The 24,415-nt window shown below is 46.7% G+C and overlaps 2 protein-coding genes and 1 pseudogene across 2 annotated transcripts; all 3 read left to right on the top strand.

Annotated features, from left to right (window-relative positions):
- The first annotated feature begins 1,399 nt into the window (after nt 1-1,399).
- Nucleotides 1,400-2,364, top strand: LOC127037905 (olfactory receptor 51G2-like; annotated as a pseudogene).
- Nucleotides 2,365-12,752: 10,388 nt separating this feature from the next.
- LOC127044129 (olfactory receptor 51G2-like) lies at nt 12,753-14,284 on the top strand. Its single transcript, XM_050938627.1, has 2 exons — nt 12,753-13,499; nt 14,222-14,284. Exons 1-2 carry the CDS (start codon nt 12,753-12,755, stop codon nt 14,282-14,284), a joined length of 810 nt encoding a protein of 269 aa, XP_050794584.1.
- A 2,595-nt stretch (nt 14,285-16,879) lies between these two features.
- On the top strand, nt 16,880-17,830 carry LOC127049104 (olfactory receptor 51G2-like). The gene has a single exon (XM_050949509.1). It carries the CDS (start codon nt 16,880-16,882, stop codon nt 17,828-17,830), a length of 951 nt encoding a protein of 316 aa, XP_050805466.1.
- Nucleotides 17,831-24,415: the final 6,585 nt, after the last annotated feature.

Consider the following 24,415-nt stretch of genomic DNA (forward strand, 5'->3'; position numbering starts at 1 on the left):
AGACATTTATCTAACCTACTCTTAAATATCTCCAGAGATGGAGATTCCACAACTTCCCTAGGCAATCTATTCCAGTGTTTAACTACCCTGACAGTTAGGAACTTTTTCCTAATGTCCAATCTAAATCTCCCTTGCTGCAGTTTAAGCAGGTCCTGTGAGGATGAAGAGAAGGCTGTAGGACAGGGGTTGGCAGCCTATGGCACGGGTGTCGAAGGTGGCACTCAAGCTGATTTTCAGTGGCACTCACACTGCCCGGGTCCTGGCCACCCGTCTGGGGAGATCTGCATTTTAATTTAATTTTTAATGAAGCTTCTTAAACATTTGAAAAACCTTATTTACTTTACATATAACAATAGTTAAGTTATATATTATAGACTTCTAGAAAGAGACCTTCTAAAAATGTTAAAATGCATTACTAGCACGTGAAACCTTAAATTACAGTGAATAAATGAAGACTCAGCACACCACTTCTGAAAGGTTGCCAACCCCTGCTGTAGGATGATTGAACTCTCTGGATTCAGTCAACATAGACCAGGCAAAGCACTTCAGTTCCTCTTGGAGGGATTTTTGAGGGTCAGAGTGTATCACCAGGAGCAGTTGATAAGGGAAAGTTAAAAGAGTCCTGTTCTGATTGAATTTATACATTTAAATCTGGGGTGATGCCATTCAAGGCAATGTTATTGAATTAATAATTTGTGCCGAAGAATGTATCCCATGTACTGCAAATAGGCAGTGGCTTAATTTGGACTATCAGGAGTAGAGAAATTTAAAAATTATATACAATGAGACAATGGAACACGTTTATAAATAGCTTCAGTGCAGTACAGATAAATACAATCACAGTTTTTCGCATGCATTTGCCAGGTGTTTACACGCATCTCATAACACAATGGATCATATTAAGAGGTGGAGGGCCAGAAAGTGTCTGTGGGAAAGTCACAGCTGTAAAATCACACAGCGCTGAAATAGATTGTGGAACTCTCAGCCACAAGACATCAATGAGGCCAAGAGTTTAGCTCAACGAGGAACTGGACGTTTATACAGATAACCTGAAAATACAATTAGAGTAGAGAGAATTGTTTCAAAAACTCTTCAATCAGATCTAAACTTTCCTGACTTGCACCACAACATTTGTGGGTGCAGATTATTTCAAAGCGTTCTACTGCAGGGTGTCTTCCACTTCCTCTGAAGGATCTAGAACTGGCCACTGGATACTAGGCTGCATGGAATATGGGTCTTATCCACTCTGGCAATGCCTATCTGCCATGTAAATCTAAGACTATGTTTTTGCTGATCTTCCTTGAGCTCCTTGGAGTCTCTCGACTGGCACTGAGAGCAGGCAGATGTCTATCTAAATGTCATCCAGTCTCCTGTTATTTTTCCTTTTAGGAAGGAAAGTTCAGAACTACTCGGATCTGTCCAGTCCATGATGTCAGCTGTCAATAACACGAACTTCAACTCTGCAGTGTTCCTTCTCATCGGGATACCTGGGCAAGAAGACGTCAATCTCTGGATCTCTGTCCCCTTCTGTTTAATGTATGTTATTTCAATAGTAGGAAATTCAGTCATTCTGTTCATTACAAAAACAGATCCAAGCTCCATGAGCCCATGTACATTTTCCTTTCCATGTTGGCTGTCACAGACCTTGGCTTATCAATATCCACCATATCGACAACACTGGGTATATTCTTGTTTAACTCTAGGGAGATCAGCCACGATGCCTGTTTTGCCCAGGTGTTCTTCATCCACTTGTTTGAATGCATTGAATCCTCTGTGCTGTTGTTGATGGCCTTTGACCGTTTCATCGCTATCCGTGACCCACTGAGATATGCTTCCATCTTAACCCTGCCTAGAATAGGTAAGATGGGACTGGTGTGTGTTCTCAGAGGGGTGACTGTAATGCTCCCATTCCCTATTCTCCTTCAACAGTTCCAATATTGTCGATCCAATGTCCTCTCCCATTGCTACTGCATAAACCAGGACGTCATGAAGATGGCTTGTTCAGATATCAGAATAAACAGCATCTATGGCTTGTCTATTGCTATCTTGATGGAGGGGTTGGACTCGCTGCTCATCTTCCTCTCTTATGTGATGATCCTCAAAACAGTGCTGAGCATCACGTCGCAGGCGGAGAGTCTTATGGCCCTGAACACCTGCGTGTCCCACCTCTGCGCCGTCCTTCTCTTCTACACACCAATGATCGGCTTGTCTCTGTTGCACAGATTCGGGGAGGGCTCTTCTCCCTTGCTTCAGATTCTCCTGGGCTACATTTCCCTGCTTGTCCCTCCTTTGATTAATCCCCTTGTGTACAGCGTGAAAAGCAAACACCTTCGTGCGAGGATACTCAGGGTGTTCGTCAAGTGAAGGTTCAGTTCATCGTCCTGCTCCAGCACCGATGACATGCAAGACGAGAAATACTGGCCACCTATTCCATCCTGGACCCTTAAATCCAACACAACATGCGCTACTTATCTCCACTATGTGGAGACAGTAGTTCAGATGGAGTCCAAGGCCTGGAGCAATTGTAGAGGGGCTGGTGAGGGAGGGCAGGGCACTGGGGAAGGAGACCAAGACAGGCAGCAACATTTACAAAGTGACTTTGTTCGTTGAGAGCCTGGGGACTGGTTGGATGTTTGTTCATAAAGAACCATATCGGTGCCTGCTCAGACCTCAGAATTCCTCTCAATACAGTCAATAAAGAGAAGGGAGGTAGATGTTGTTTCCCATTGCCCTGGCTTGACACTGTCCTCTCTCTGGTTAAACATTCGCGGGCCATGAAAAAAACTGCAGAACTGTTCTGTTGTCACAGTCCTGGCCCTTCCTGAGCGCTCTGGTTGCTCTGTGATCCACGAGGGCTGCAGGACATATGGACAGGGGCTATTCAAGGTTCACGGACACCCACCCTTCCCCCACTCCCTCAGCCAGGTGCTTGTGACTGAGTCATGTCAGAGACAGGATTAATGCAGGAGCCTCAGGAGAAGCAGAGCAGAGCTGTGTGTGTGAGTGAGGATATGACACACATCAGTCCTGGCAAATGATTCAGGCTCAGGTTCCCTCCTCCTTCCCTTCATTTGTGCTGCTCCAGCAATGAAAAGGAGCGGAAATGGACCTCAGCTCCCCAACAGAGGCACAATCAGCTCCAATCGCAGAGCAGCCCATTCACTGCAGGGTGACCACCCTTTCAAAATCAAAAGAGGGATAGAGGCAGGAGCCCCACCCCCTCTGTGACACTACCCCACCCCTCTTCTTCCCCTGTGAGGCCCCACTCTCTGCTCCTCTTCTTCCCCCAAGCCTCCACCCCGTCTCCAGGTCAGAGGCTATAGGTGGGCCATGGTGAAATGTGTCCGGGTACCTAGAGCCACTTTGAGGACCACCAGATCCTCCAGCTGCCTTGGACAGGAGGCTGCAGGGGCCAAGAGAAGCCTCCAACCTGTGTCCCTGCCCCCCAGGACACACCCCAGGGAAGGTGGAGAGTCTTGGGCTCCTCACGGCAGCCTGGGCTCCTGGGGTCGCTCTTTCCATGGCCCGGCTGGTGCCTAGAAAAGGGAGGAGTGGAGCATCAGGGGAAGTGGAAGTGTAGGGGGAAGGGCCTAGTGGGAAGAGATGGGATGGAGAAGGGGTCTCCATGGAAAAGCAGCAGGGGTTGCGGCAAGCCTGAACCAATGCTCACCCCCCAAAGTAGTTTGGTGAGGGGCTGAGTAAAGGAGGAGGATGGGGCTATGAGGTGGGAGCCCTTGTGTTTTAGAGAAGACTGAATTAATGCAAACCCAGACAGGGGGCTCTTTTTCTAAGTACTCCAGGCTGAGAGTAAGTCATTGCAAGGACCTTGGAGGGAAGGGTAGGGCACCTGCAGGGCCACCTCAGGCAACAAGGGGTCACTCTGGCACAGCCCCCATCCACAGGGACTTGGTCAGAATGAGCTGTGCACTGGAAAGCTGTTATCACTGTGTGGCGTTTAGCTCAGCCCCCAGGCTGCTCTAAACTCCACAGGGGCAGGGGAAGAACAGGCCAGTGAATCAAACCCCTGTAACTGGATCCTTGCCATCCCTGCTCTCTGCAGCGAAGGTGGGAGCTCTGCTGGTGCAGCAGAGAATCCAGCCGTACTTCTCACCACCCAGATGGCTGGAAGCCTGGCCATAAGGTCTGGGCATGCTCTGTGACTCAGGACAGCTGGGTTTGATTCCTTTGCCATGTGTGACCATGGGCAAGCCATGGGCTGTCTCTGAGCCTCTGCACAGGTGGATAATAGCCCTGCCCTGCCTCACAGTGGAGACCGAAGGATAAATACATACAAGGTGCTCAGATGCTCTAAGACTGTAAGATCGGGGCTATGTGAGGGGTTAAACACAGCAACACCTCTGACATTTGTTTATAAAAGGCGTCTTACCACAGCCTCCTGTGACAGCTGCTTTTGGGAAACCCCATGACTCCAGCGTGTTGGTGTCTGCGGCAGATGTGCGGGTACTCGGGGGTGAGAGTGAAGGGTAAGAACTGGATTTCTGAGAGGAGTTTTAGACTGTTACGGGGAGGCCAAGTGGCTCAGCACAGCCACTGGACCCGTGTTTGTGATCCATTGAGGCAGAATGGGTCTAACTGCCAAATAAAGGGAATAACAGACTCAAGGGCCTTATCTTAGACATCTGCCTGGGCAACAGCAGTGTGGCAAAGGCCAGCTTCACACATTGGCACTTCAATGTGGACATGGCTGAGCACTACTGTGACTAGGCCCAGGCTCACACAGGTTTCAGCAAAGTCTGATTCCAAAAGAAAATGACAAACAGATGGGAAGATGCTCTCAGAGACACAGGGAATCTAGGCTGGGTCCCAAGAGCTCCTTGGCTTCCCAAAAGAATGTAAGTTGGGCCAGTTTTGTTTGTCTATCTCGACAGTAAAGCCTGTCTAACTTAGCTTGCAGTGATACGTGAGCTAGATGACTGTAGACGTGTGACAGCTGCCTGATATTTTAAAAGAATTTTCCCCAATGCATTTTGCTGTTTGCCAATAAACCTACTAGTTTTAAGGAGGCTGGGGTGACTCTATAGCCCCAGTTACAAGCACCTGAAGGGAAGAGACTGAGGTGTCCAACTGGACCGTCTCAGTGATAAGCATTTAGAATAGATGGGGTGTTCTCAGGTCAAAGAATGGGACAATTGTGAGATTCCCCCCAAAGCAGGAAAGGACCTGGTTTAGAGGGTAAAGAGACCATATATCCAGTGTAACTGTGACAATCCTGATACTTTTTCACCAGCGGATATAATTGTTTAGTGCCTATCAGCATTCAGGGTAGTGACTTCTTCAAGTTGCACCCAAGATAATGATCTTCTCAAAATAATGATTCATAGAGTTATAGAATTTGAGGCCAGATGGAGCCATTAGATCATCTAGTGCAGCTGCCCCCCGCCGCCTCCCCAGGTCACTAGCCCCAGAGAGGAAGGATGAGTCAGGGTTGAAGTGCTGGCCTGGGACTCAGAAGAACTGGCTGCAGTTCCAGGATCTTCCACAGACTTCTTTTGTGACCTTGGGCAACTCACTTAGTCCCTCCGTGCTTCAGCAACATGTGTTTTAATACGGCTGAATATAGAGGTTTACATCCAGCAGCAAGGGATGCAGACCATCCTTACCGGATGGGAGACTCAATCCTGGGAAGCAGTGACTCTGAATAAGACTTGGGGGTCAGAATTGGCTGAACATGAGTGTCCAGTGCGGTGCTACAGACGAGAAAGCTAGTGCAATCTGGGATGTACAACCAGGGGAATCTCACGTAGGGGCAGAGAGGTCATTTTGCCTTTTTATTTATCACTAGTGTGACCACTGCTGGGATCCTCTGTCCAGTTGTCCAGTTCTGGTGTCTACAGTTCAAGAAGGATGTTGATAAATTGGAGAGGGTTTCAGAAAAGTTCCCAGAGCATGATTAAATTATTATTGTTTTAAAAATAAGGGTAATTAACCATTGGAACAATTTACTAAGGGCCGTGGCAGATTCTCCATCACTGACAATTGCTAAATTAAGGCAGGAGGTTGTTCTAACTCTGCTCTAGGAGTTATTGTGGGGCAGGTCTCTGGTCTGTCTGTGCAGGGGGTCAGACTAGGTGATCACAGTGGTGCTTTCTGGCCTTGGGATCTGCCCAGTGGAGTTAGTAGCATGGCCCTGCCGCATGGGGCGTTGTACTGATCAATATGTTACTGATTGTGAGGCGCTCGGACACTACAATAATTGGGGCCAGAGCTCAGAGCTTTAGAGAGAGTTCAGCTCTGTGTGCTTCATAAGGATGATTTGGGTCACTGGGTGGAGAACCTGAACTCTTCCCAACACCTCTTAGTGATAAGACCTGTCATTAGCACAATCCCCTTTGACGAGGGAGTTCTGGGCCTCTCCTGCAGCTCAGCAGTAAGAGGGGGCATCAGGATGTTCTTTCAGAGAGTGAAGGATCTGGAGAGCGTTGTCTGGCCCAACAGAGCTCTGCTGCGATGCCCCTCGGGCTGATCCTGACCCCCACCTTCTCCATGAGCAATGAGAGCTGCTCTAGCACTGGAGATAGACCTCAAATCCTGCATCCCAATTTCCATCATCACAAAGTTTGCGTTCGCTGGATCTGGGTGGTTTTTTGGGGGTCCAATAGGGAGTTAGCAGCAAGCACTTGGAGCTGGGCTTGGATCACTCCCCTTTCTATTAAGAGTGTGCATGGCTTTGATTACTGGGTGTGTGCATGTGTCATGCCTGAATAATGGGAGAGAACATATGAGCTGTGCCTCAGGATCCAGTGACTCTTCGACTCATGTCCGGCTGTCTGTGGCATAACCTGGTTCCTTACAGCATGGGACTCTGTAGCCCGGTACATCTCTGTCAGTGTGTGATGAGAAATATCCACTAACTAAACCTCAGTGCCGGCCTTCTGCAGGAGCTCTGCTTGAGATACAGCATCAGTGCCAGCAACTGGGATTTTACGGGGATTCTCACACTAGTTCCTCTCTTCTTAGAGCCCCAACTTCTGGAATCCAGACACTCTGCAGGAATCTCAGCTTTCAGTTTTCCAAAGATTTTTTTTTAAATGAGTTGCTGGAAACCCTGAATCAATTGCACCTCAAAAGGCTGAGAAACCAAAGACATATGAAAACGAACCCCATATTAGTGTATTTTAAATCCCATTATTTTTAATACAATCTCATTATTTTTTAGGGATGTGACTCATACTAGTTGAATGGGGCTTGACAATACTGCGTACTTAGTTCAAAAGATCTGAACAGCAAGCAGCAAAAGACACAGCAATTAACAGGATTTTGTATAAAGTACATCAAAAGCAGCAACCCCCAAACAATCAGTGGGGTCACTGGACAATTGAGGTGGTAAAGGAGCAGTCAAGGAAGATGAGGCTGTTGCCAAGAGGCTAAATGAATTCTTTGCATTGCTCTTCACTTTAGAGAATGTGAGGGAGATTTCCAGTCCTGAGCCATTCTTCTTAGGTGATACATCAGGGCCTCAGATATATGGAGAAGATGCACATATAAGGTGAGTTGGTGGCTTTGCAGGAAATGTGCGGTAAGTGGGAGGGGGATGTGGGGTGAAAAGAGGGGGTGAGGGGAATTTGGGATGTGCAGGGCTGTGGTGGCCAGAGAAAGAGGCGACTTTCCCCAGCTCCAGAGCTGCAGCTGCCGGGGAGAGATGGCCCTCCCTCCTAGCTTCAGTTCAGGGGCTGCTGCAGTGGAGGTGCGAGGGCACATCCACTGCATTAGAAAGGTAACACTACTGATATCAAAATATGAGTTGTGTTCTCTTATTTCCAGAACAATTTTTTTTTGTTATATAGAGTTTTTATCCAAATAACGGTCTCAAGTGGCAGTAGGGGAAGTTTAAGCTCATACTAGGATTAACTTTTTCACTAGGAGGCTGGTGAAGCATTGGAATGGGTTCCCTAGGGAGGTGGTGGAATCTCCTTCCTTAGAGGTTTTTAAGGTCAGACTTGACAAAGCCCTGGCTGGGGTGATTTAGTTGGGGATTAGCCCTGTTTTGAGCAGGGAGTTGGACTAGATACCTCCTGAGGTCCTTTCCAACCCTCATGTTCTATGATTCTATGATTAGCTATTTGTGTCATCTGGTAGAGAGGACCATTTAAATGACAGGTTTCATAACAATTTAGTAGTCCAGCAATTTGATATTTGAGTTCCTTCAGAACTCTTGAGTGAATATCATCTGGTTCTGGTGACTTTTACTGTTTAATTTATCAGTTTGGACTGAAACCTCTGTGGCCAATTATGACTGTGGTGCAGTCTGGGAGCCGGTTTAACTAATGAGCCCCCAACAATTCAGCTGGGAAGACATCTCTCAAGGTGCTCTGGGGGTGACACAGCCAGGCTCTCCAGGCCCTGTTATCACCAAGCACGACAGAAGGTGGTGCCACCCACCCAACTGACCTACCTGAGTGCTTTACCTAAGCCACTCGTACACAAATAGGAGACAACATCCAATTTACCTGCTCCCCAGCCTTGCATCCTTGTTGCAGAATAATCCCAGAATTATACAGTCTTGCACTGCACAGGTATCTGTACAACACAAACTCATTAATAGGGGTCACTGTCCCCTCAATGAATCATAGAATCATAGTAGATAAGAATTGGAGGAGACCTCAGGAGGTCATCTAGTCCAATCCTCTGCTCAAAGCAGGACGAACCCCAACGAAATCATCCCAGCCAGGGCTTTGTAAAGTTGGACCTTAAAAACCTCTAAGGATGAAGATTCTACCACCTCCCTAGGTAACGCATTCCAGTGCTTCACCACCCTCTTAGTGAAATCGTGTTTCCTAATATCCAACCTAGACCTCCCCCACTGCAACTTGAGACCATTGCTCCTTGTCCTGTCATCTGCCACCACTGAGGACAGCTTAGTTCCATCCTCTTTAGACCCCCCCTTCAGATAGTTCAAAGCTGCTATCAAAACTCCTCCCCACACTCTTCTCTTCTGCATAGTAAATAAGCCCAGTCCCCTTAGCCTCTCCTCATAAGTTATGTGCAACAGACCCCTAATCATTTTCTTTGTCCTGTGCTAGACTCTCTCCAATTTCTCCACATCCTTTCTCTCCTGGGGAGCCCAAAACTGAATGCAATAGTCCAGATGAGGCCTTACCAGTGATGAATAGAGTGATATAATCACTTTGATCTGTTGGCAATGATCCTGCTAATGAAGCCCAATATGCTGTTAACCTTCTTGGCAACAAGGGCACACTGCTGACTCATATCCACCTTCTTGTCTATTCTAAGGCCCAGGTCCTTTTCTGCAGAACTGTCGCTTAGCTAGTGGGTCCTCAGACTGTAGCAGTTAATGGGATTCTTCTGTCCTAAGTGCGGGACTCTGCAATTGTCCCTATTGAATCTCATCAGATTTCTTTTGACCCAATCCTCCAATTTCTCTAGGTCACTCTGGACTCTATCGCTACCCTTCAGTGGATCTACCTCTCCCCACAGTTTAGTATCATCCACAAGCTTGCTGAGGGTCCAGTCCATCCCAATGGGAGATAGATAGGCAAGAGCTTCAGCGCACCTTCACTATATATGGAAAGGTAGAAACCTCCAAATCAGTCAATGGCTAAGGTGCTGTGCACATCAGATTCTTTAACCAGCCTTCCCAACCCTGTACATCCCTGTCCACCTTGTAAAACATCCCTTCATCAGATCCTCCAGGCAGTGCCTGCTGTGACAGGCCCTGGTAGCACATTTCTGATGAAACTGTGCTAGCCAGGATCTGGAGTTGTGGAAGGACAGACATGGCGGGTGGGCCTAGCTTCCAGTGCATCACTGTGATCTGTGCATCACTTTGGGAATCCCTGGTTCCTGGTTCCCCCTTTTCATTCCTCAGGGAGAAGGGAAGGGACCTCCACTCCTGGAATGATCTAAGAGAAATTTCTTTGTATGGAGCCTTGTAGAATCTCCCTTCCCTGGCTGTTCCTTGGGTTTGTAAGGCAGAAAGGAGGCTGCTGAGAAAAATCTGCTCCTATATTATTGTTATTCCTATTCCTATTGTTATTATATATTGTTATTAGTCTATTTTATTTTATTTAAGGAAGATCAAACTGTGACATCGTAACCGTTAGCGCTCGGCCGCCCTCGAGATAGCCATGTGACTAATCAGAACCACAGGAACATTGATGACAGGCCCAGATTCCAGGAATAGAACCTGCACCAGGGCTTGGGGTTCAGCTCAGTTGAGTAGGATCACCAGGCATCCCCTGTTAATTGTCATTCTAAAATTTGCATTGGCAATGATGGGGTTAAAGCTGGTGCACACTGAGCCAAGCAGCTGAGATTCCCTGATGGCCAAGTGGCCCCCAAGGGAATGTGCAGACATGCTTCATAAAGATACCTGCCTCCGTGTCTGAACAGATACTGTCTGCTGCCCATGCAACCTCACTGATGACTTCTTGTCCTTTTGGGTGAAAACTTCTGGTGTCAGCAGCTCCACATCTAGCAGGAATTGGGTACGTTGGCAGGTTTCACTATCTTTAAAATGCGAAGAGAAGGGGAAAGCCGGAAAGTTGTTTCCATTTGCAAATGTTCTGTGCTGCAGCAGAGGACTCAGCTGGGCTGTCGGGGTGATACAGTAACAGGGACTGGGGGCAGGCAGCGCTAGGTAGCTTGGGAACCCCTCCACTACATCTGCCCAGGGTTCATGGTCGGTTATTCAAGCTACACAGAAATCTGAGATTCAAAGTGAGATTGAAGTGCAAACCCTGATGCCCCAAGAGAGGATTTGTCAAGGGCTCCCATTTCTAGAAATACTATAAGTTCTGGACCCGATCCTGTCAGAGGCTGAGCTATAAGAGACCCCATGGAATATCAGTGACTAATTCCCAAATCGCCTCAGGTTTATTTGCTTCTGGAAATTTAATCAGCAAATAATTTTCAAAGGTTTTATTCTCTGGCATGATTGTGAATGCAGGAATTCAGAGTTGAGTTGCTCTGTTTTTCAACTGTCTAAGGGCTCTAGAATTTCTTCCTTTTAGAGACCCATCAGAGTTACGGGGCTACTGACATCTCTGCCCCCCTCTGGTCTCCGAGTTCCAGATGTCAGGTCTTGTACCCTGCCCTCTCCTGGGGTGGAATCTCATGATCCTCTCACCCTCCGACCCTGGGCTACAGCACACTGTGTGTCAACTGTTGGTAGAGCAGATCCAAGACGGTTTGGTGCCCATAGTCCATCTCTCTGGGAGTCTGTGAGCAGTGGTGAGTCGAGTGATCAGTCAGACTGCTGGAAACAAAATACTATTTATCTGAACAGCACAAAAAGAGACTAACATGGAAGAATAAGAGAGTTTTCAGTTAACAGTCTATACCATCTCTGACCACGAGGCCTCCAAATCTGACGGGGACACAGGCAGGCCAAAGGCCATCAGACTTCCCCAGAGGTGTCTGTGTCTTTCAATCTGAAGAGCTTATCATCAATAGCTGCCCCATCTCTGAACAGCATCCCAGCCCTGGCAAAATAGTTGCGTAACGTGACTGTAGCTCAAAACAGGTTCTTCCCAGCCTGTATCTCTGGTATTCACTCTCGAAATCCCATGTACTGCAAAGAGGCAGTGGCATAATTTGAACTCTCAGGAGTGGAGAAAATAGATAGATAGATAGATATGAGGCACTGAAATCTGTTTATAAATAGCTTCAGTGCAGGACAGATAAATACAATGACAGCTTTTACCATTCTCTTGCCATATGTTTACACACGTCAAGATAAAATGGGCCACTCTCAGAAGTGGAGGGCCAGAAAGGTTGTCTGTGTGAAGGTCACAACTGTAAAATCACACAGCACATGTAGGGGACCCCAGAAGACATTGTTACGGTTTAGCTAGGGCCTGCGCTCTCTCAAGGAGAGGTTATTAGCGGACAGAAGTTGCTAGCAGCTGCTGCTTCTAACCGGTTAGAACTGCCCTGTGTGGGAAGCCCCGGTGTTTTGGGGAACTGCAGAAAGTCCCTGGCCCGAGGCCAGGGTAGGCGGCCATTGCTGTTGGAAAGTCCCCCATTGCATATGTAGAGGCTGCTTTGCATGCTATTAGCATGATGCTATAATTGCTGTGGGCTGGAGCTTGCGCATTGGACTTCGCACCTGACCGAGCTGTTCGGACGTTGGACTCCCCAAGCCAGTGGCAGCAACACGTGGAGTCCCAGTTGCGGGTGTGTCACTTAATCATTAAAGCCAATTATTTCACCTGTGTGTGGGGGCCTTGTCCTTGCAGAGCATCCAGGCACGCAACAGTGCTCAAGTAGGCTGTGGAATTCAAAGCCACAAGATATCAATGGAGGCAAGAATTTAGCAATATTCAGAGAGGGACTGTAGGCATATATGGATTACCAGAATATTTAATTACAGTAGTGACAACTTTTTAAAAAAGTCTGTGAAGGGCTCAAAACCTTTCTGATTTACAGAACAAAATCTTGGGTCTCAGAGGGCAGGGGAATTTTCCCTGGTAGCAGGTTATCTCATAGATGCCTATTGAAAGGCTTCTTCTATGTTCACGTGCAGCATCTGGTACTGGTCACTGGATACTGGGCTATATGGACTATAGGTCTGATCCAGCCTGGGATTGCCTATCCTCCTCTCGTTGTTGTAAATCCAAGACTATACTTTTGATGATCTGCCTTAAGCTCTTTGGTGTCTCTAGACTTGCACCGAGAGCAGAAAGGTGTATTGTTAAATATCATGTAGTCTCTTGTCCTTTTTTCTTTTCAGTAAGGAAAGTTAAAAATTTCTTGGACCTGCCCAGTACATTATGTCAGCTGTCAATGACACCAAATCCAACTCTGCAGTGTTCCTTCTCACCGGGATACCTGGGCAGGAAGACATCCATCTCTGGATCTCTGTCTCCTTCTGCTTCATGTATGTTATTTCAATAGTAGGAAATTCAGTCATTCTCTTCATTATAAAAACAGATGCAAGCCTGCATGAGCCCATGTACATTTTCCTTTCCATGTTGGCCGTCACAGACCTTGGCATATTGATATCCACCATGCCAACGATACTGGGCATATATTTGTTTAACTCTCGGGAGATCAGCTTCGAAGCCTGTTTTGCTCAGCTGTTCTTCATCCACTCGCTTCAGTTAAATGAATCCTCTATGCTCTTGTTGATGGCCTTTGATCGCTTCGTCGCAATCTGTAACCCACTGAGATATACTTCCATCTTAACCGTGCAGACAACAGACAATATGGGACTGATAAGTGTGCTAAGAAGTTTGACTGTAATATTCCCACTCCCGTTTCTACTGAAAAGGTTCCGATACTGTCAAGCCAATGTCCTCTCCCATTCTTATTGCCTGCACGCGGAGGTCATGAAGATGGCTTGTTCTGATATCTCAGTGAACAGCATCTACGGCTTGTTTATTACATTCTTAACGGTGGGATTGGACTTGCTGCTCATCTTCCTTTCTTATGTGATGATCCTTAATACAGCATTGAGCATCGCGTCCAATGCAGAGTGCCTCAGGGCCCTGAACACCTGCGTCTCCCACCTCTGCGCCGTCCCACTCTCTCCAATTTCTCCACATCCTTTCTCTCCTGGGGAGCCCAAAACTGAATGCAATAGTCCAGATGAGGCCTTACCAGTGATGAATAGAGTGATATAATCACTTTGATCTGTTGGCAATGATCCTGCTAATGAAGCCCAATATGCTGTTAACCTTCTTGGCAACAAGGGCACACTGCTGACTCATATCCACCTTCTTGTCTATTCTAAGGCCCAGGTCCTTTTCTGCAGAACTGTCGCTTAGCTAGTGGGTCCTCAGACTGTAGCAGTTAATGGGATTCTTCTGTCCTAAGTGCGGGACTCTGCAATTGTCCCTATTGAATCTCATCAGATTTCTTTTGACCCAATCCTCCAATTTCTCTAGGTCACTCTGGACCTTATCCCTACCCTTCAGTGCATCTACCTCTCCCCACTACTTAGTATCATCCACAAGCTTGCTGAGGGTGCAGTACACCCCAATGTGGGATAGATAGGCAAGAGCTTTTGTTTACACAGCTGACATTTTGGATCTCCAGGAGAAATTGGTGGCTTTTCATATTCTTCTCTCTTACAACATAAACAAAGGTTGCACTGAGTGAGTGTATGGCTTCACTCTGTATATGGAAAGCAGAAACCTCCCTACCGTCTATGGCTAAGGTATTGTGCAAATCAGATCCTCTAATCAGTTTTCCCATTTTTGTTCGTTCCCATCCACCTTGTAAAACATCCCTTTCCCAGATCCTCCAGACAGTAACTACTGTGACAGGCCCTGGTAGCACATTTCTGATGAACCTGTGCTAGCCGGGAGACGGAAAGTATCTTATAGCGGTGCTAGAGGCACAGAGATTGTGGGTGAGTAGGTATAGCTACCAGTGGACCACTGAGATCTGTCCATAACTCTGGGGATCCTGGGTCCCCCTTTTCATTCCTCAGGGAGAAGGAAAGGGAACCCCCCTCCTGGAATGATCCAAGAAAAAAATCCTTATATGGAGCTTTGTGGAATCTCCATTCCCTGGCTGTTCCCTGGGTTTATAATGCAGAAAAAAGGCTGCTGAGAAAAATATGGTCCTATATTATTATTATTATGATTTTGTTTCAACAAGATTAAAGCTGTGACATCATGACTGTTAGCACTCGGCCGCCCTCGAGATAGCCATGTGACTAATCAGAACCACAAGAACATTGATGACAGGCCCAGATTCCAGGATTAGAACCTGCACCAGGGCTTGGGGTTCAGCTCAGTTGAGTAGGATCACCAGGCACCCCCTGTTAATTGACATTCTAAAATTTGCATTGGCCATGATGGGGTTAAAGCTGGTGCACACTAAGCCAAGCAGCTGAGATTCCCTGATGGCCAAGTGGCCCCAAGGGAATGTGCAGACATGCTTCATAAAGATACCTGCCTCCGTGTCTGAACAGATACTGCCTGCTGCCTGTGCAACATCACCGATGACTCCTTGTACTTTTGGGTGAAAACCTCTGGTATCAGCAGCTCCACATCTAGCAGGAATTGGGTACATTGGCAGGTTTCACTATCTTTAAAATGCGAAGAGAAGGGGAAAGCCGGAAAGTTGTTTCCATTTGCAAATGTTCTGTGCTGCAGCAGAGGACTCAGCTGGGCTATTGGGATGACTCAGTGACAGGGGCTGGGGGACAGGCAGCACTAGGTAGCTTGGGAACCCCTTCCCTGCATTTGTCCAGGGTCCATGGTCGGTTATTCAAGCTACACAGAAATCTGAGATTCAAAGCGAGGTCGGAGTGTGAAAACCCTGATGCCCCAAGACAGGATGTCTCAAGGGCTCCCATTTCTAGAGATGCCGTATGCTCTGGTCTCGATCCTGCCAGAGGCTGAGTGATACAAGACCCCACGGAATATCAGTGACTAGTTCCCAAATTGCCTCAGGTTTGTTTGCTTCTGGAAATTTAATCAGCAAATACATTTTAAAAGGTTTTGTTCTCTGGCTTGATGGTGAAGGCAGGAATTCAGAGCTGGGTTGCTCTGTGGTAACAGGTCTGGTATATTTCTGTTTCCTGACTGGCTAAGGGTTCCAGAATTTTATTCCCTGTAGAGACCCCTTAGAGTTACCGGCTACCTGCATCTCTGTCCCCTCTCTGGTCTCCGAGTTCCAGATGTCAGGTCTTGTACCCTGCCCTCTCCTGGGGTGAAATCCCATGATCCTCCCATCCCCTGACCCTGGGCTACGGCACACTATGTGTCAACTGTTGGTAGAGCAGAACCAAGTGGGTTTGATGCCCTTGGTCCTTCTCTCTCGGAGTCTGTGAGCGGTGATGAGTCAAAGGATCAGTCAGACTGCTGGAAACAAAATACTATTTAATCTTAACAACACAGGAAAAAGAGACTAACATGGGAGAATAAGAGAGTTTTCAGTTAACAGTCTATGCACATCTCTGACCCCGAGGCCTCCAACTCTGATGAGGACCCAGGCAGGCCAAAGGCCATCAGACTTCTCCAGAGGTGTCTGTGTCTGTCAATCTGAAGAGATTTTCAGCAACAGTTGCCACATTTCAGAACAGCATCCCAGCCCTGGCAAAACAAGTTGCGTAACGTGGCTGTAGCCCAAAACAGGTTCTTCCCAGCATGTATCTCTGGTATTCGCTCTCAAAATCCCATGTACTGCAAAGAGGCAGTGGCATAATTTGAACTCTCAGGAGTGGAGAAAATAGATAGATAGATAGATAGATAGATACTGAAATCTGTTTATAAATAGCTTCAGTGCAGGACAGATAAATGCAATGACAGCATTCACCATGCTCTCACCATGTGTTTACACACGTCAAGATAAAATGGGCCACACTCAGAAGTGGAGGGCCAGAAAGGTGGTCTGCGTGAATGTCACAATTGTAAAATCACACAGCGCTCAAGCAGAGTGTGGGATTCAAAGCCACAAGATATCAATGGGGACAAGAGTTTAGCAGGATTCAAAAGGGGAGAGTAGGTGTATATGGGTTACCAGAATATTTAACTACGGTAGTGAAGATTTTTTTAAAAAAGTATTGGAAGGGCCCAAAACCTGCCTGATTTACAGCATAAGATATCTCTGACTATTCGGTCTCAGGGGAGAGGGGAATTTTCTCTGGGAGCAGGTTATCACATAGATGTCTATGTCTTCTTCCACCTTCCCCCGCAGCACCTGGTACTGGTCACTGCATAGTGGGCTAGATGGACTGCAGGTCTGATTCAGCCTGGGATTGCCGATCCTCCTCTCAGCATTATAGATCGAAGACCCTATTCTTGCTGATCTGCCATGAGCTCCTGGGAGTCTCTAGACTTTCACTGAAAGCAGAAAGGGATCTTGTTAAATATTATCTAGTCTCCTGTTCTTTTTTCTTTTCAGGAATGAAAGCTCAAAATTTCTTGGACCTGCCCAGTTCATTATGTCAGCTGTCAATGACACCAAATTCAATTCTGCAGTGTTCCTTCTCACCAGGATATCTGGCCAGGAAGTCGTCCATCTCTGGATCGCTGTCCCCTTCTGCTTAATTTATGTTATTTCAATAGTAGGAAATTCAGGCATTCTGTTCATTATAAAAACAGATCCAAGCCTCCATGAGCCCATGTACATTTTCCTTTCCATGTTGGCCATCACAGACCTTGGCATATCGATATCCTCCATGCCGACGATACTGGGCATATACTTGTTTAACTCTCGGAAGATCAGCTTCAGTGCCTGTTTTGCCCAGATATTCTTCATCCACTCGCTTTCAAAAACTGAGTCCTCCGTCCTCTTGCTGATGGCCTTTGACCGCTTCATCGCAATCTGTAACCCGCTGAGATATTCTTCCATCTTAAACCTGCCAAGAATAGGCAAAATGGGACTGGTATTTGCACTAAGAAGTTTGGTTCTAGTATTCCCGCTCCCATTTCTACTGAAAAGGTTCCGATACCGTCGAGTCAATGTCCTCTCTCATTCCTTCTGCCTGCACCAGGAGGTCATGAAGTTGGCTTGTTCAGATATCACAGTGAATAGCATCTACGGCTTGTATATTACACTCTTAACAATGGGGTTGGACTCGCTGCTCATCTTCCTCTCTTACATGATGATCCTCAAAACAGTGCTGAGCATCACATCCAAAGCAGGGCGCCTCAGGGCCCTGAACACCTGCGTCTCCCACCTCTGTGCCGTCCTGCTGTTCTATTCAGCAGAGATCAGCCTTGCTCTGATACACAGATTTGGAAATGGCTCATATCCCTTGCTTCAAACTGTCCTGGGCTACATCTCCCTGCTGCTCCCACCCCTGATTAATCCAATCATGTACAGTATGAAAAGCAGGCACCTGCATGCAGGGATAATGAGGGCATTCGTCAAGTGCAGGATCAGTTCATGAACCACCTGCAGCGCTGCTGTCATGGGAGATGTCATAAACAGATAGCTAAGGGTTAACGTTCTTTTACCTGTAAAGGGGTAACAACAATAACCTGAAACACCTGACCAGAGGACCAATCAGGAAACAAGACTTTTTCAAATCTGGTTGGAGGGAAGTTTTGGGTGTGAGTGCTTTGTTCTTGGTCTGTTCTTTTTCTCGGCTCTGAGAGTGATCACAGGAATCTCCAGGCTTTCTAATCTTCTGTTTCCAAGTTGTAAGTACAAGGATAGTAAGACAATAGGTTTATATTGTTTTTTTGTATTTACATGTGTGTAGCTGCTGGAGTGTATTCTTTTTGGATAAGGTTGTTTATTCATTTTTTTTCCTTTAAGCAATTGACCCTGTATATTGTCACTTGGATACAGAGACTATTTTTAATGTCTTTTTTCTTTCTTTTTTATATAAAGCTTTCTTTTTAAGACCTGTTGGAGTTTTTCTTTAGTGGGGACTCCAGGGAATTGAGTCTGCAGCTCACCAGGGAATTGGTGGGAGGAAGAAGTCAGGGGGAAAATCTCTTTGTGTTAGATTTACTAAGCCTGACTTTGCATACCACCTGGGTGAGGGGGGAAAAGATTAGATCTCTCGGTACTTGTGTTTCCAGGACTGGAAACAGGGAATCTCCTAGGGTCGTCCAGGGAGGGGAGCCTGGGAGGAAGTAACCAGGAAACAAGGGGAGGGGGTTATTTCCCTTTGTTGTAAGACTCAAGGCATCTGAGTCTGGGGTCCCCCAGAGAAGGTTTTGGGGAGACCACAGTGAGCTAGGCACTGTATAATTCCTAGCTGGTGGCAGCGATACCAGGTCCAAGCTGGTACCTAAGCTTGGAGGTTTTCATGCTAACACCCATATTTTGGAGGCTAAGGTCCAGATCTGGGAAGAAATGTTATGACAGGAGACGAGAAACATGGATCACCTATTCCATCCTGGAGCCTCCCATCCAGCTCTGGGTGCTGTGTGATCCATGGGGACTGCTCCAGCTGTGGTCAGGGGCTATTCATGGGGCACAGTCACACATCCTTCCCCTGCGTCCTCATGAAAGGGCTTGTGAGTGAGTCATGTCAGAGACATGATTAACACAGGAACCCCAGGAGAAGCCATTCAGGCAGCCCAGCCACTCCATGCCCATTGATGGCTCTGCATTCAGCAAACCTACAGAGTGCCCCCCCATCTAGCCGTAATTCCCCAGATGTGGAGCACAGCTGTGTCTGTGAGAGAGGGTCGACTCTGGCCCATTTTCTGGCCATCATTCCGCTCATTTGGTGCTGCCCCAGCAATGCAAAGGGGTAGAAACAGGCCTCAGCTCCCTGACAGAGGCACTGCCAGCTCCTATCCAAGCCCAGCCCATTCAGTGCAGGATGGCTGCCCTTTCTAAAGGGAAAAGTGGGACACAGGCAGGAGCCCCATCCCCTCTGCAACCCCGCCCTTCCCCCTCATCTTCCCCCAAAACCTATCCACTAGAGAGGCCAGAAGCCAGAGCTAAGCCAAGGTAAGTGCTGCTCAGGGAGAAAGGGTCACTCTGGGGAACCTGGACCCTCCAGCTGCCCTGGGCGGGTTATGGGGACTTGGGGGAAAGAGGAGCAGTAGCAGGGCCTCGTAGTGAGGGGAGCTAGGACCTTCTCATCCCCCTCCCCACTGAGAAGAGACTCGCGCCACCCATGAGCTTCAGGTATTCACAGAATGGCACCGCAGGGAATTCAGACTTGGCCAGAGTAATCTGTGCTCCAGGAAGCCGTTACTAATGGGCAGAGGTCAGCCCAGCACCCAGGCTGCTCTAAACTCCACTGGGGAAGACAGAGAAAAGGCCAGAGAATCAAACCACTTTAACTGGACTTTGCCATCTCCACTCTCTGCATCGCACGGCGGAGCTCTGCTGGCACAGCACAGAATCCAGCCGGGCCTGTCAACACTGAAAGGTGAGATTGCCGAGCAGTGTCTTGATTCCAGAAGTTGGGGCTTTAAGAAAGATGGGCAATAGTGCAAGTCTCCTGATGAAATCCCAGGAGCTGGCACTGCTGGCCGTATCTCAAGTGGAGCACCCACAAACGCAGGCACTGAGGGTTAGTTAGTGGTCACACAATCCATCAGTTGCAGAGACGCTGTTACCCTCTGCACTTGGCTGTAAAGACCCCTGTTGTAAGGAACAGGGTTACACCATAGACAGCCGGACATAACAGTGACGGGCTCGCAGAGCCGCTGGGTTCCTGGGCACAGTTCAGAGGGTCTCCTCCCCTAGTCAGGCATGAGACACACACACACTGGGTAAGCAAGGCCATGCACATTCTTAATAGACATGGGAATGACCCAAGCCAAGCTCACATGCCTGCTGCTAGTTCTCTATTGAATCCACACAAATCCTTCCCCAATCTAAGTGCCCCCAAAGTTGGTGACATTGGAAATTTGGATGCAGGGTTTGAGATCTATCTCCAGCTACAAAAGTTCTTAGTGCTCACAGAGCAGGTGAGGATCAGGATCAGACTGAGGGGCAGCCCATCTAGGCTCTGTTCTGCCAGGCAACTCTCTACAGATACTTCGCTGTCTGAAAGCATGTCCTGATTCCCTCTCTTACTGCCGAGCTGCAGGAGGGGCCCAGAACCCCCTCATCAAAGGGGGCTGTGCTAATGACAGGCCGCATCACCAAGGGATGTTGGGAAGGGTTCAGTTTCTCCACCCAGAGCCCCAAATCATCCTTATGAGGCACACAGAGCTGAAATCTCTCTAAAGCTCTTAGCTCTGGGTATAATTACTGTAGCATCTGAGCTCTTCACAATCACTGACATGTTTATCAGTACAACACCCCATGATGCTGTGCTTTTAACTCCACTGAGCAGATCCCAAGGCCAGAAGGCACCACTGTGATCACCTAGTCTGACCCCCTGTATAGCGCAGACCAGAGACCTGCCCCACAATAACTCCTAGAACAGAGTTAGAACAACCTCCTGCCTTGATTTAACAGTTCTCAGTGATGGAGAATCTACCACGGCCCTTGGTAAATTGTTCCACTGGTTAATTACCCTCATTGTTAAAAATTTACACCTTAGTTCCAGCCTGAATGTGTCTAGCTTTGGCTTCCAGTCTTTGGATCCTCTTGTAAGTTTCTCTGCTAGCTTGATTGTTAAACATTTGTTCCTCATGCTGGTATTTACAGACTGTGATCAAGTCACACCATAACCTTCTCTTTGTTATGCTAAATGGATCGAGCTCCTTGAGTCCATCACTATAAGGCAGGTTTTCTAATCCTTTAATCATTCCCATAGCTATTCTCTGACCCCCCTCCAATTTAACAACTTCCTTCTTGAACAGTAGACACCAGAACTGGATCCCTGCAGTGGTCACACCAGGGCCAAACAGAGAAGTAAAATAACCTCTCTGCTCCTACTCGAGATTCCCCTGGTTGTACATTCCAGATTGCACTCACTTTTTGAGCCCTAGAACTGAACTGGGAGCTCACGTTCAGCTATTATAACCCCCAAGTCATTTTCAGAGTCACTGTTTCCCAGGATTGGGTATCCCATCTGGTATAGATTGCCTGTGTTCCTTGTTTCTAGATTTATACCTGTATATTGAGCGGTATTAAAACACTTATTTTTGTGGCACAGAGGGACTAAGTGAGTTGCCTAAGGTCACAGGAGAAGTCTGTGGAAGAGCCTGGAATTAAGTCCGATCCTCTGTCTCCCAGGGTAGCACTTTAACCATTGAACCATCACTCCTCATGGGGGCTAGTGGCTGGAGATGGGGCAGCTGGCAGCTCAGCAGGCTGAGATTAGCAAAAACGGAGGAAATTAAAGTCCTGTGACATCACAAAACAGGAATACAAGAAGAATTCCTTTTCCAGATAATAATGCAGAGTCATGCTTTCTCCTGAATCGAATTCTTTTTTGGATCCAATTAACTTTTGGCCTTTACAACATCCCTTGGCAATGAGTTCTTCAGGCTGCATGCACGTTGTGTGAAGAAATACATCCTTTTATTTGTTTTAAACCTGCTGCCTATTAATTTCATTTGATGACCCCACTTCTTGTGTTATCATAGAATATCAGGGTTGGAAGGGACCTCAGGATGTATCTAGTCCCACTCCCTGCTCAAAGCTTATGAAGAGGAGTAAATAATACTTCTTTATTTACTTTCTCTTCATCAGTCATATCCCCACTAAGTTGTCTCTTTTCCGAGACGAAAAGTCCAAGTCTGATGAATCTGTTAATCTCTCCTTATATAGTAGTTGTTCCATACCTCTAATCATTTTTGTTGTCCTTCTCTGTAGTCTTACCGTTCAAATGTATCTTTTTTGAGATGGGGCAACAGGAAGTGCACGCGATATTCAAGATGGGGGCATGCCATGGCTTTGTACTGAGGCAATTTGATATTTTCTGTTTATTATCTATCCCTTTCCAAATGGTACCTAACATTCTGTTCAGTCTTCTTTGTCTGCTGCTTCACCATGAATAGATGTTTTCAGAGTACTATCCCCAGTGACTCCAACATTTTTGAGTGGTACTCAACTTTTTTGAGTGGTAACAGCTAATTTTGACCCAATCATTTTGTATGTATCATTGGCATTATGTTTTCCATTGTGCATTACTTTGCATTTATCAACACTGAATTTCGTTTGCCCTTTTGTTGCCCAGTCCCCCAGTTTTGTGAGATCCCTTTGTAACTTTTTGTAATCTTCTTTGGACTCCAGTGTATTGAATAAATTTGCTCATCTGCAAATTTTGTCTCCTTTTTTCACATAATTTATGAGTATGTTGACTACGACTGGTCCCCGCACAGATCTCTCTGGCACACCACTATTTGCAACTCTCCATTCCAAAAACTTATCACCCTTTCTTTCTTATCTTTTAACCAGTTACCAACCCATGAGACCACATTCCTTCTTATCCCAGGACAGCTTTCTTTGCTTAATAGCTTTTAGTGAGGGGTCTTGTCAAAGGTTTTCTGAAATTCTAAATACAGTATGTCCGCCGGATCCCCCTTCTCCACATCCTTGTTGATGCCTCAGAGAATTCTAGTAGATTGGTGAGGCAGGATTTCCCTTTACAAAAGGCATGTTGATTCTTCCCCAACAAATTGTATTAATCTGTGTGTGTGATAATTCTGTTCTGTACTATAGTTTCAACCAATTTGCCTGATACTTAAATCAGGCTTACTGGCCTGTAATTGCCAGGATCACCTCTGGAGCACTTTTTAAATATTGGCATCACATTAGCTATCCTGGAACATAAGCTGATTTAAATGATAGGTTACAAACTAATTAGTAATTCTGCAATTTCACATTTGAGTTCCATCAGAACCCTTGGGTGAATCCCATCTGGTCCTGACGACTTATTGCTTAGTTTATCAATTTGTTCCAATTTGTTCCTATGTGATTGGAATTTTATACAGTTTGCCAAAGGAGGTCTCACCAGTGCCTCGTATAAGTATATTAATATTTCCCTATCTTGCTCGACACATTCTAGGATCTCATTTGCTTTGTTCACAGATGCATCACATTATTGGCTCACAGTCATCCTGGGACTGACTAATACATCAAGCATTTTCTCCTCTGTCGTTTCCAAGTTTCCCTCGGCTATATAAACAGGGGTGCAGTGAGTAGAAGTAGGGAAGATAGAGAGCTGACTTGTTGACAGTGAACAAACAGGTTCATAGGGACAAAATACAGCCAGGTATTTCTCTTCCTCTGTTGTTTCAAACTTACCCTTGGCTGTATAAACGGGGATATAATGAGCAGAAATAGGAAGACTGAGAGCTGATTTGATGACAGTGGACAAGCACTTTCACAGGGATGAAATATTAGCTACTAATGGGCTCTTTAATCTAGCAGGGAAAGGTATTACACCAACCAATGTCTGGAAACTGAAGCCAGACAAATTACGTTTGGAAATGAGGCACACATTTTTATCCGCAGGGGTACTTAGGCAATGGGACAAACTCCCAAGGGAGGTGGTGGATTCTTCTGATACCACCAGACCAAGGCGGGATACCTTCCTGGAAGATGCGCTTTAGAAGAACACAAGTTATGCGTTAGTCAAGCAAAAGTCACTGGGATCAATACAGGAGGTAACTGGGTGAAGTTCTGGAGCCTGTGCTGGTCAGACTCAGTCAGTGGTTCTTAAAAATTTTTGATCACGCCCCCTGTTCTTTGTCTCTGTACGAGTTTACTCCCCCCTCCCCACCACACAAATACATATACTGATATATGGTGGAGCAAGGCTTCACTTGAAGCAGTTTCAGCTTCTTTGTTCTTCATTTGTGTTTTTTTTTTTTTTGTTGCACAAATGAGTCAACGATCCATAGGAATAAGAGCAAAAAAGAAAACTGTGACTTACCTGTCTGAAAGAATCAGCTTTGCTAGTTATTCATTGCTCTGGGTATAATGTGCACTGGAAGGTCTTTTCCCTAAAGCTTCTCATGCCTCCCCGGATACATTCTCCCACCCAGGGGCACTCGCCCCCTGTTTGTGAACCTCTGGACTAGATGATCTAATGGCTCCTCCTGGCCTTAAATTCTATGACTCTAAGAATCATGGTCATTAGTGGATTGTTATCTTGAAC

Source organism: Gopherus flavomarginatus, chromosome 1, assembly GCF_025201925.1.
Source record: "Gopherus flavomarginatus isolate rGopFla2 chromosome 1, rGopFla2.mat.asm, whole genome shotgun sequence".
Classification (NCBI taxonomy): domain Eukaryota; kingdom Metazoa; phylum Chordata; order Testudines; family Testudinidae; genus Gopherus; species Gopherus flavomarginatus.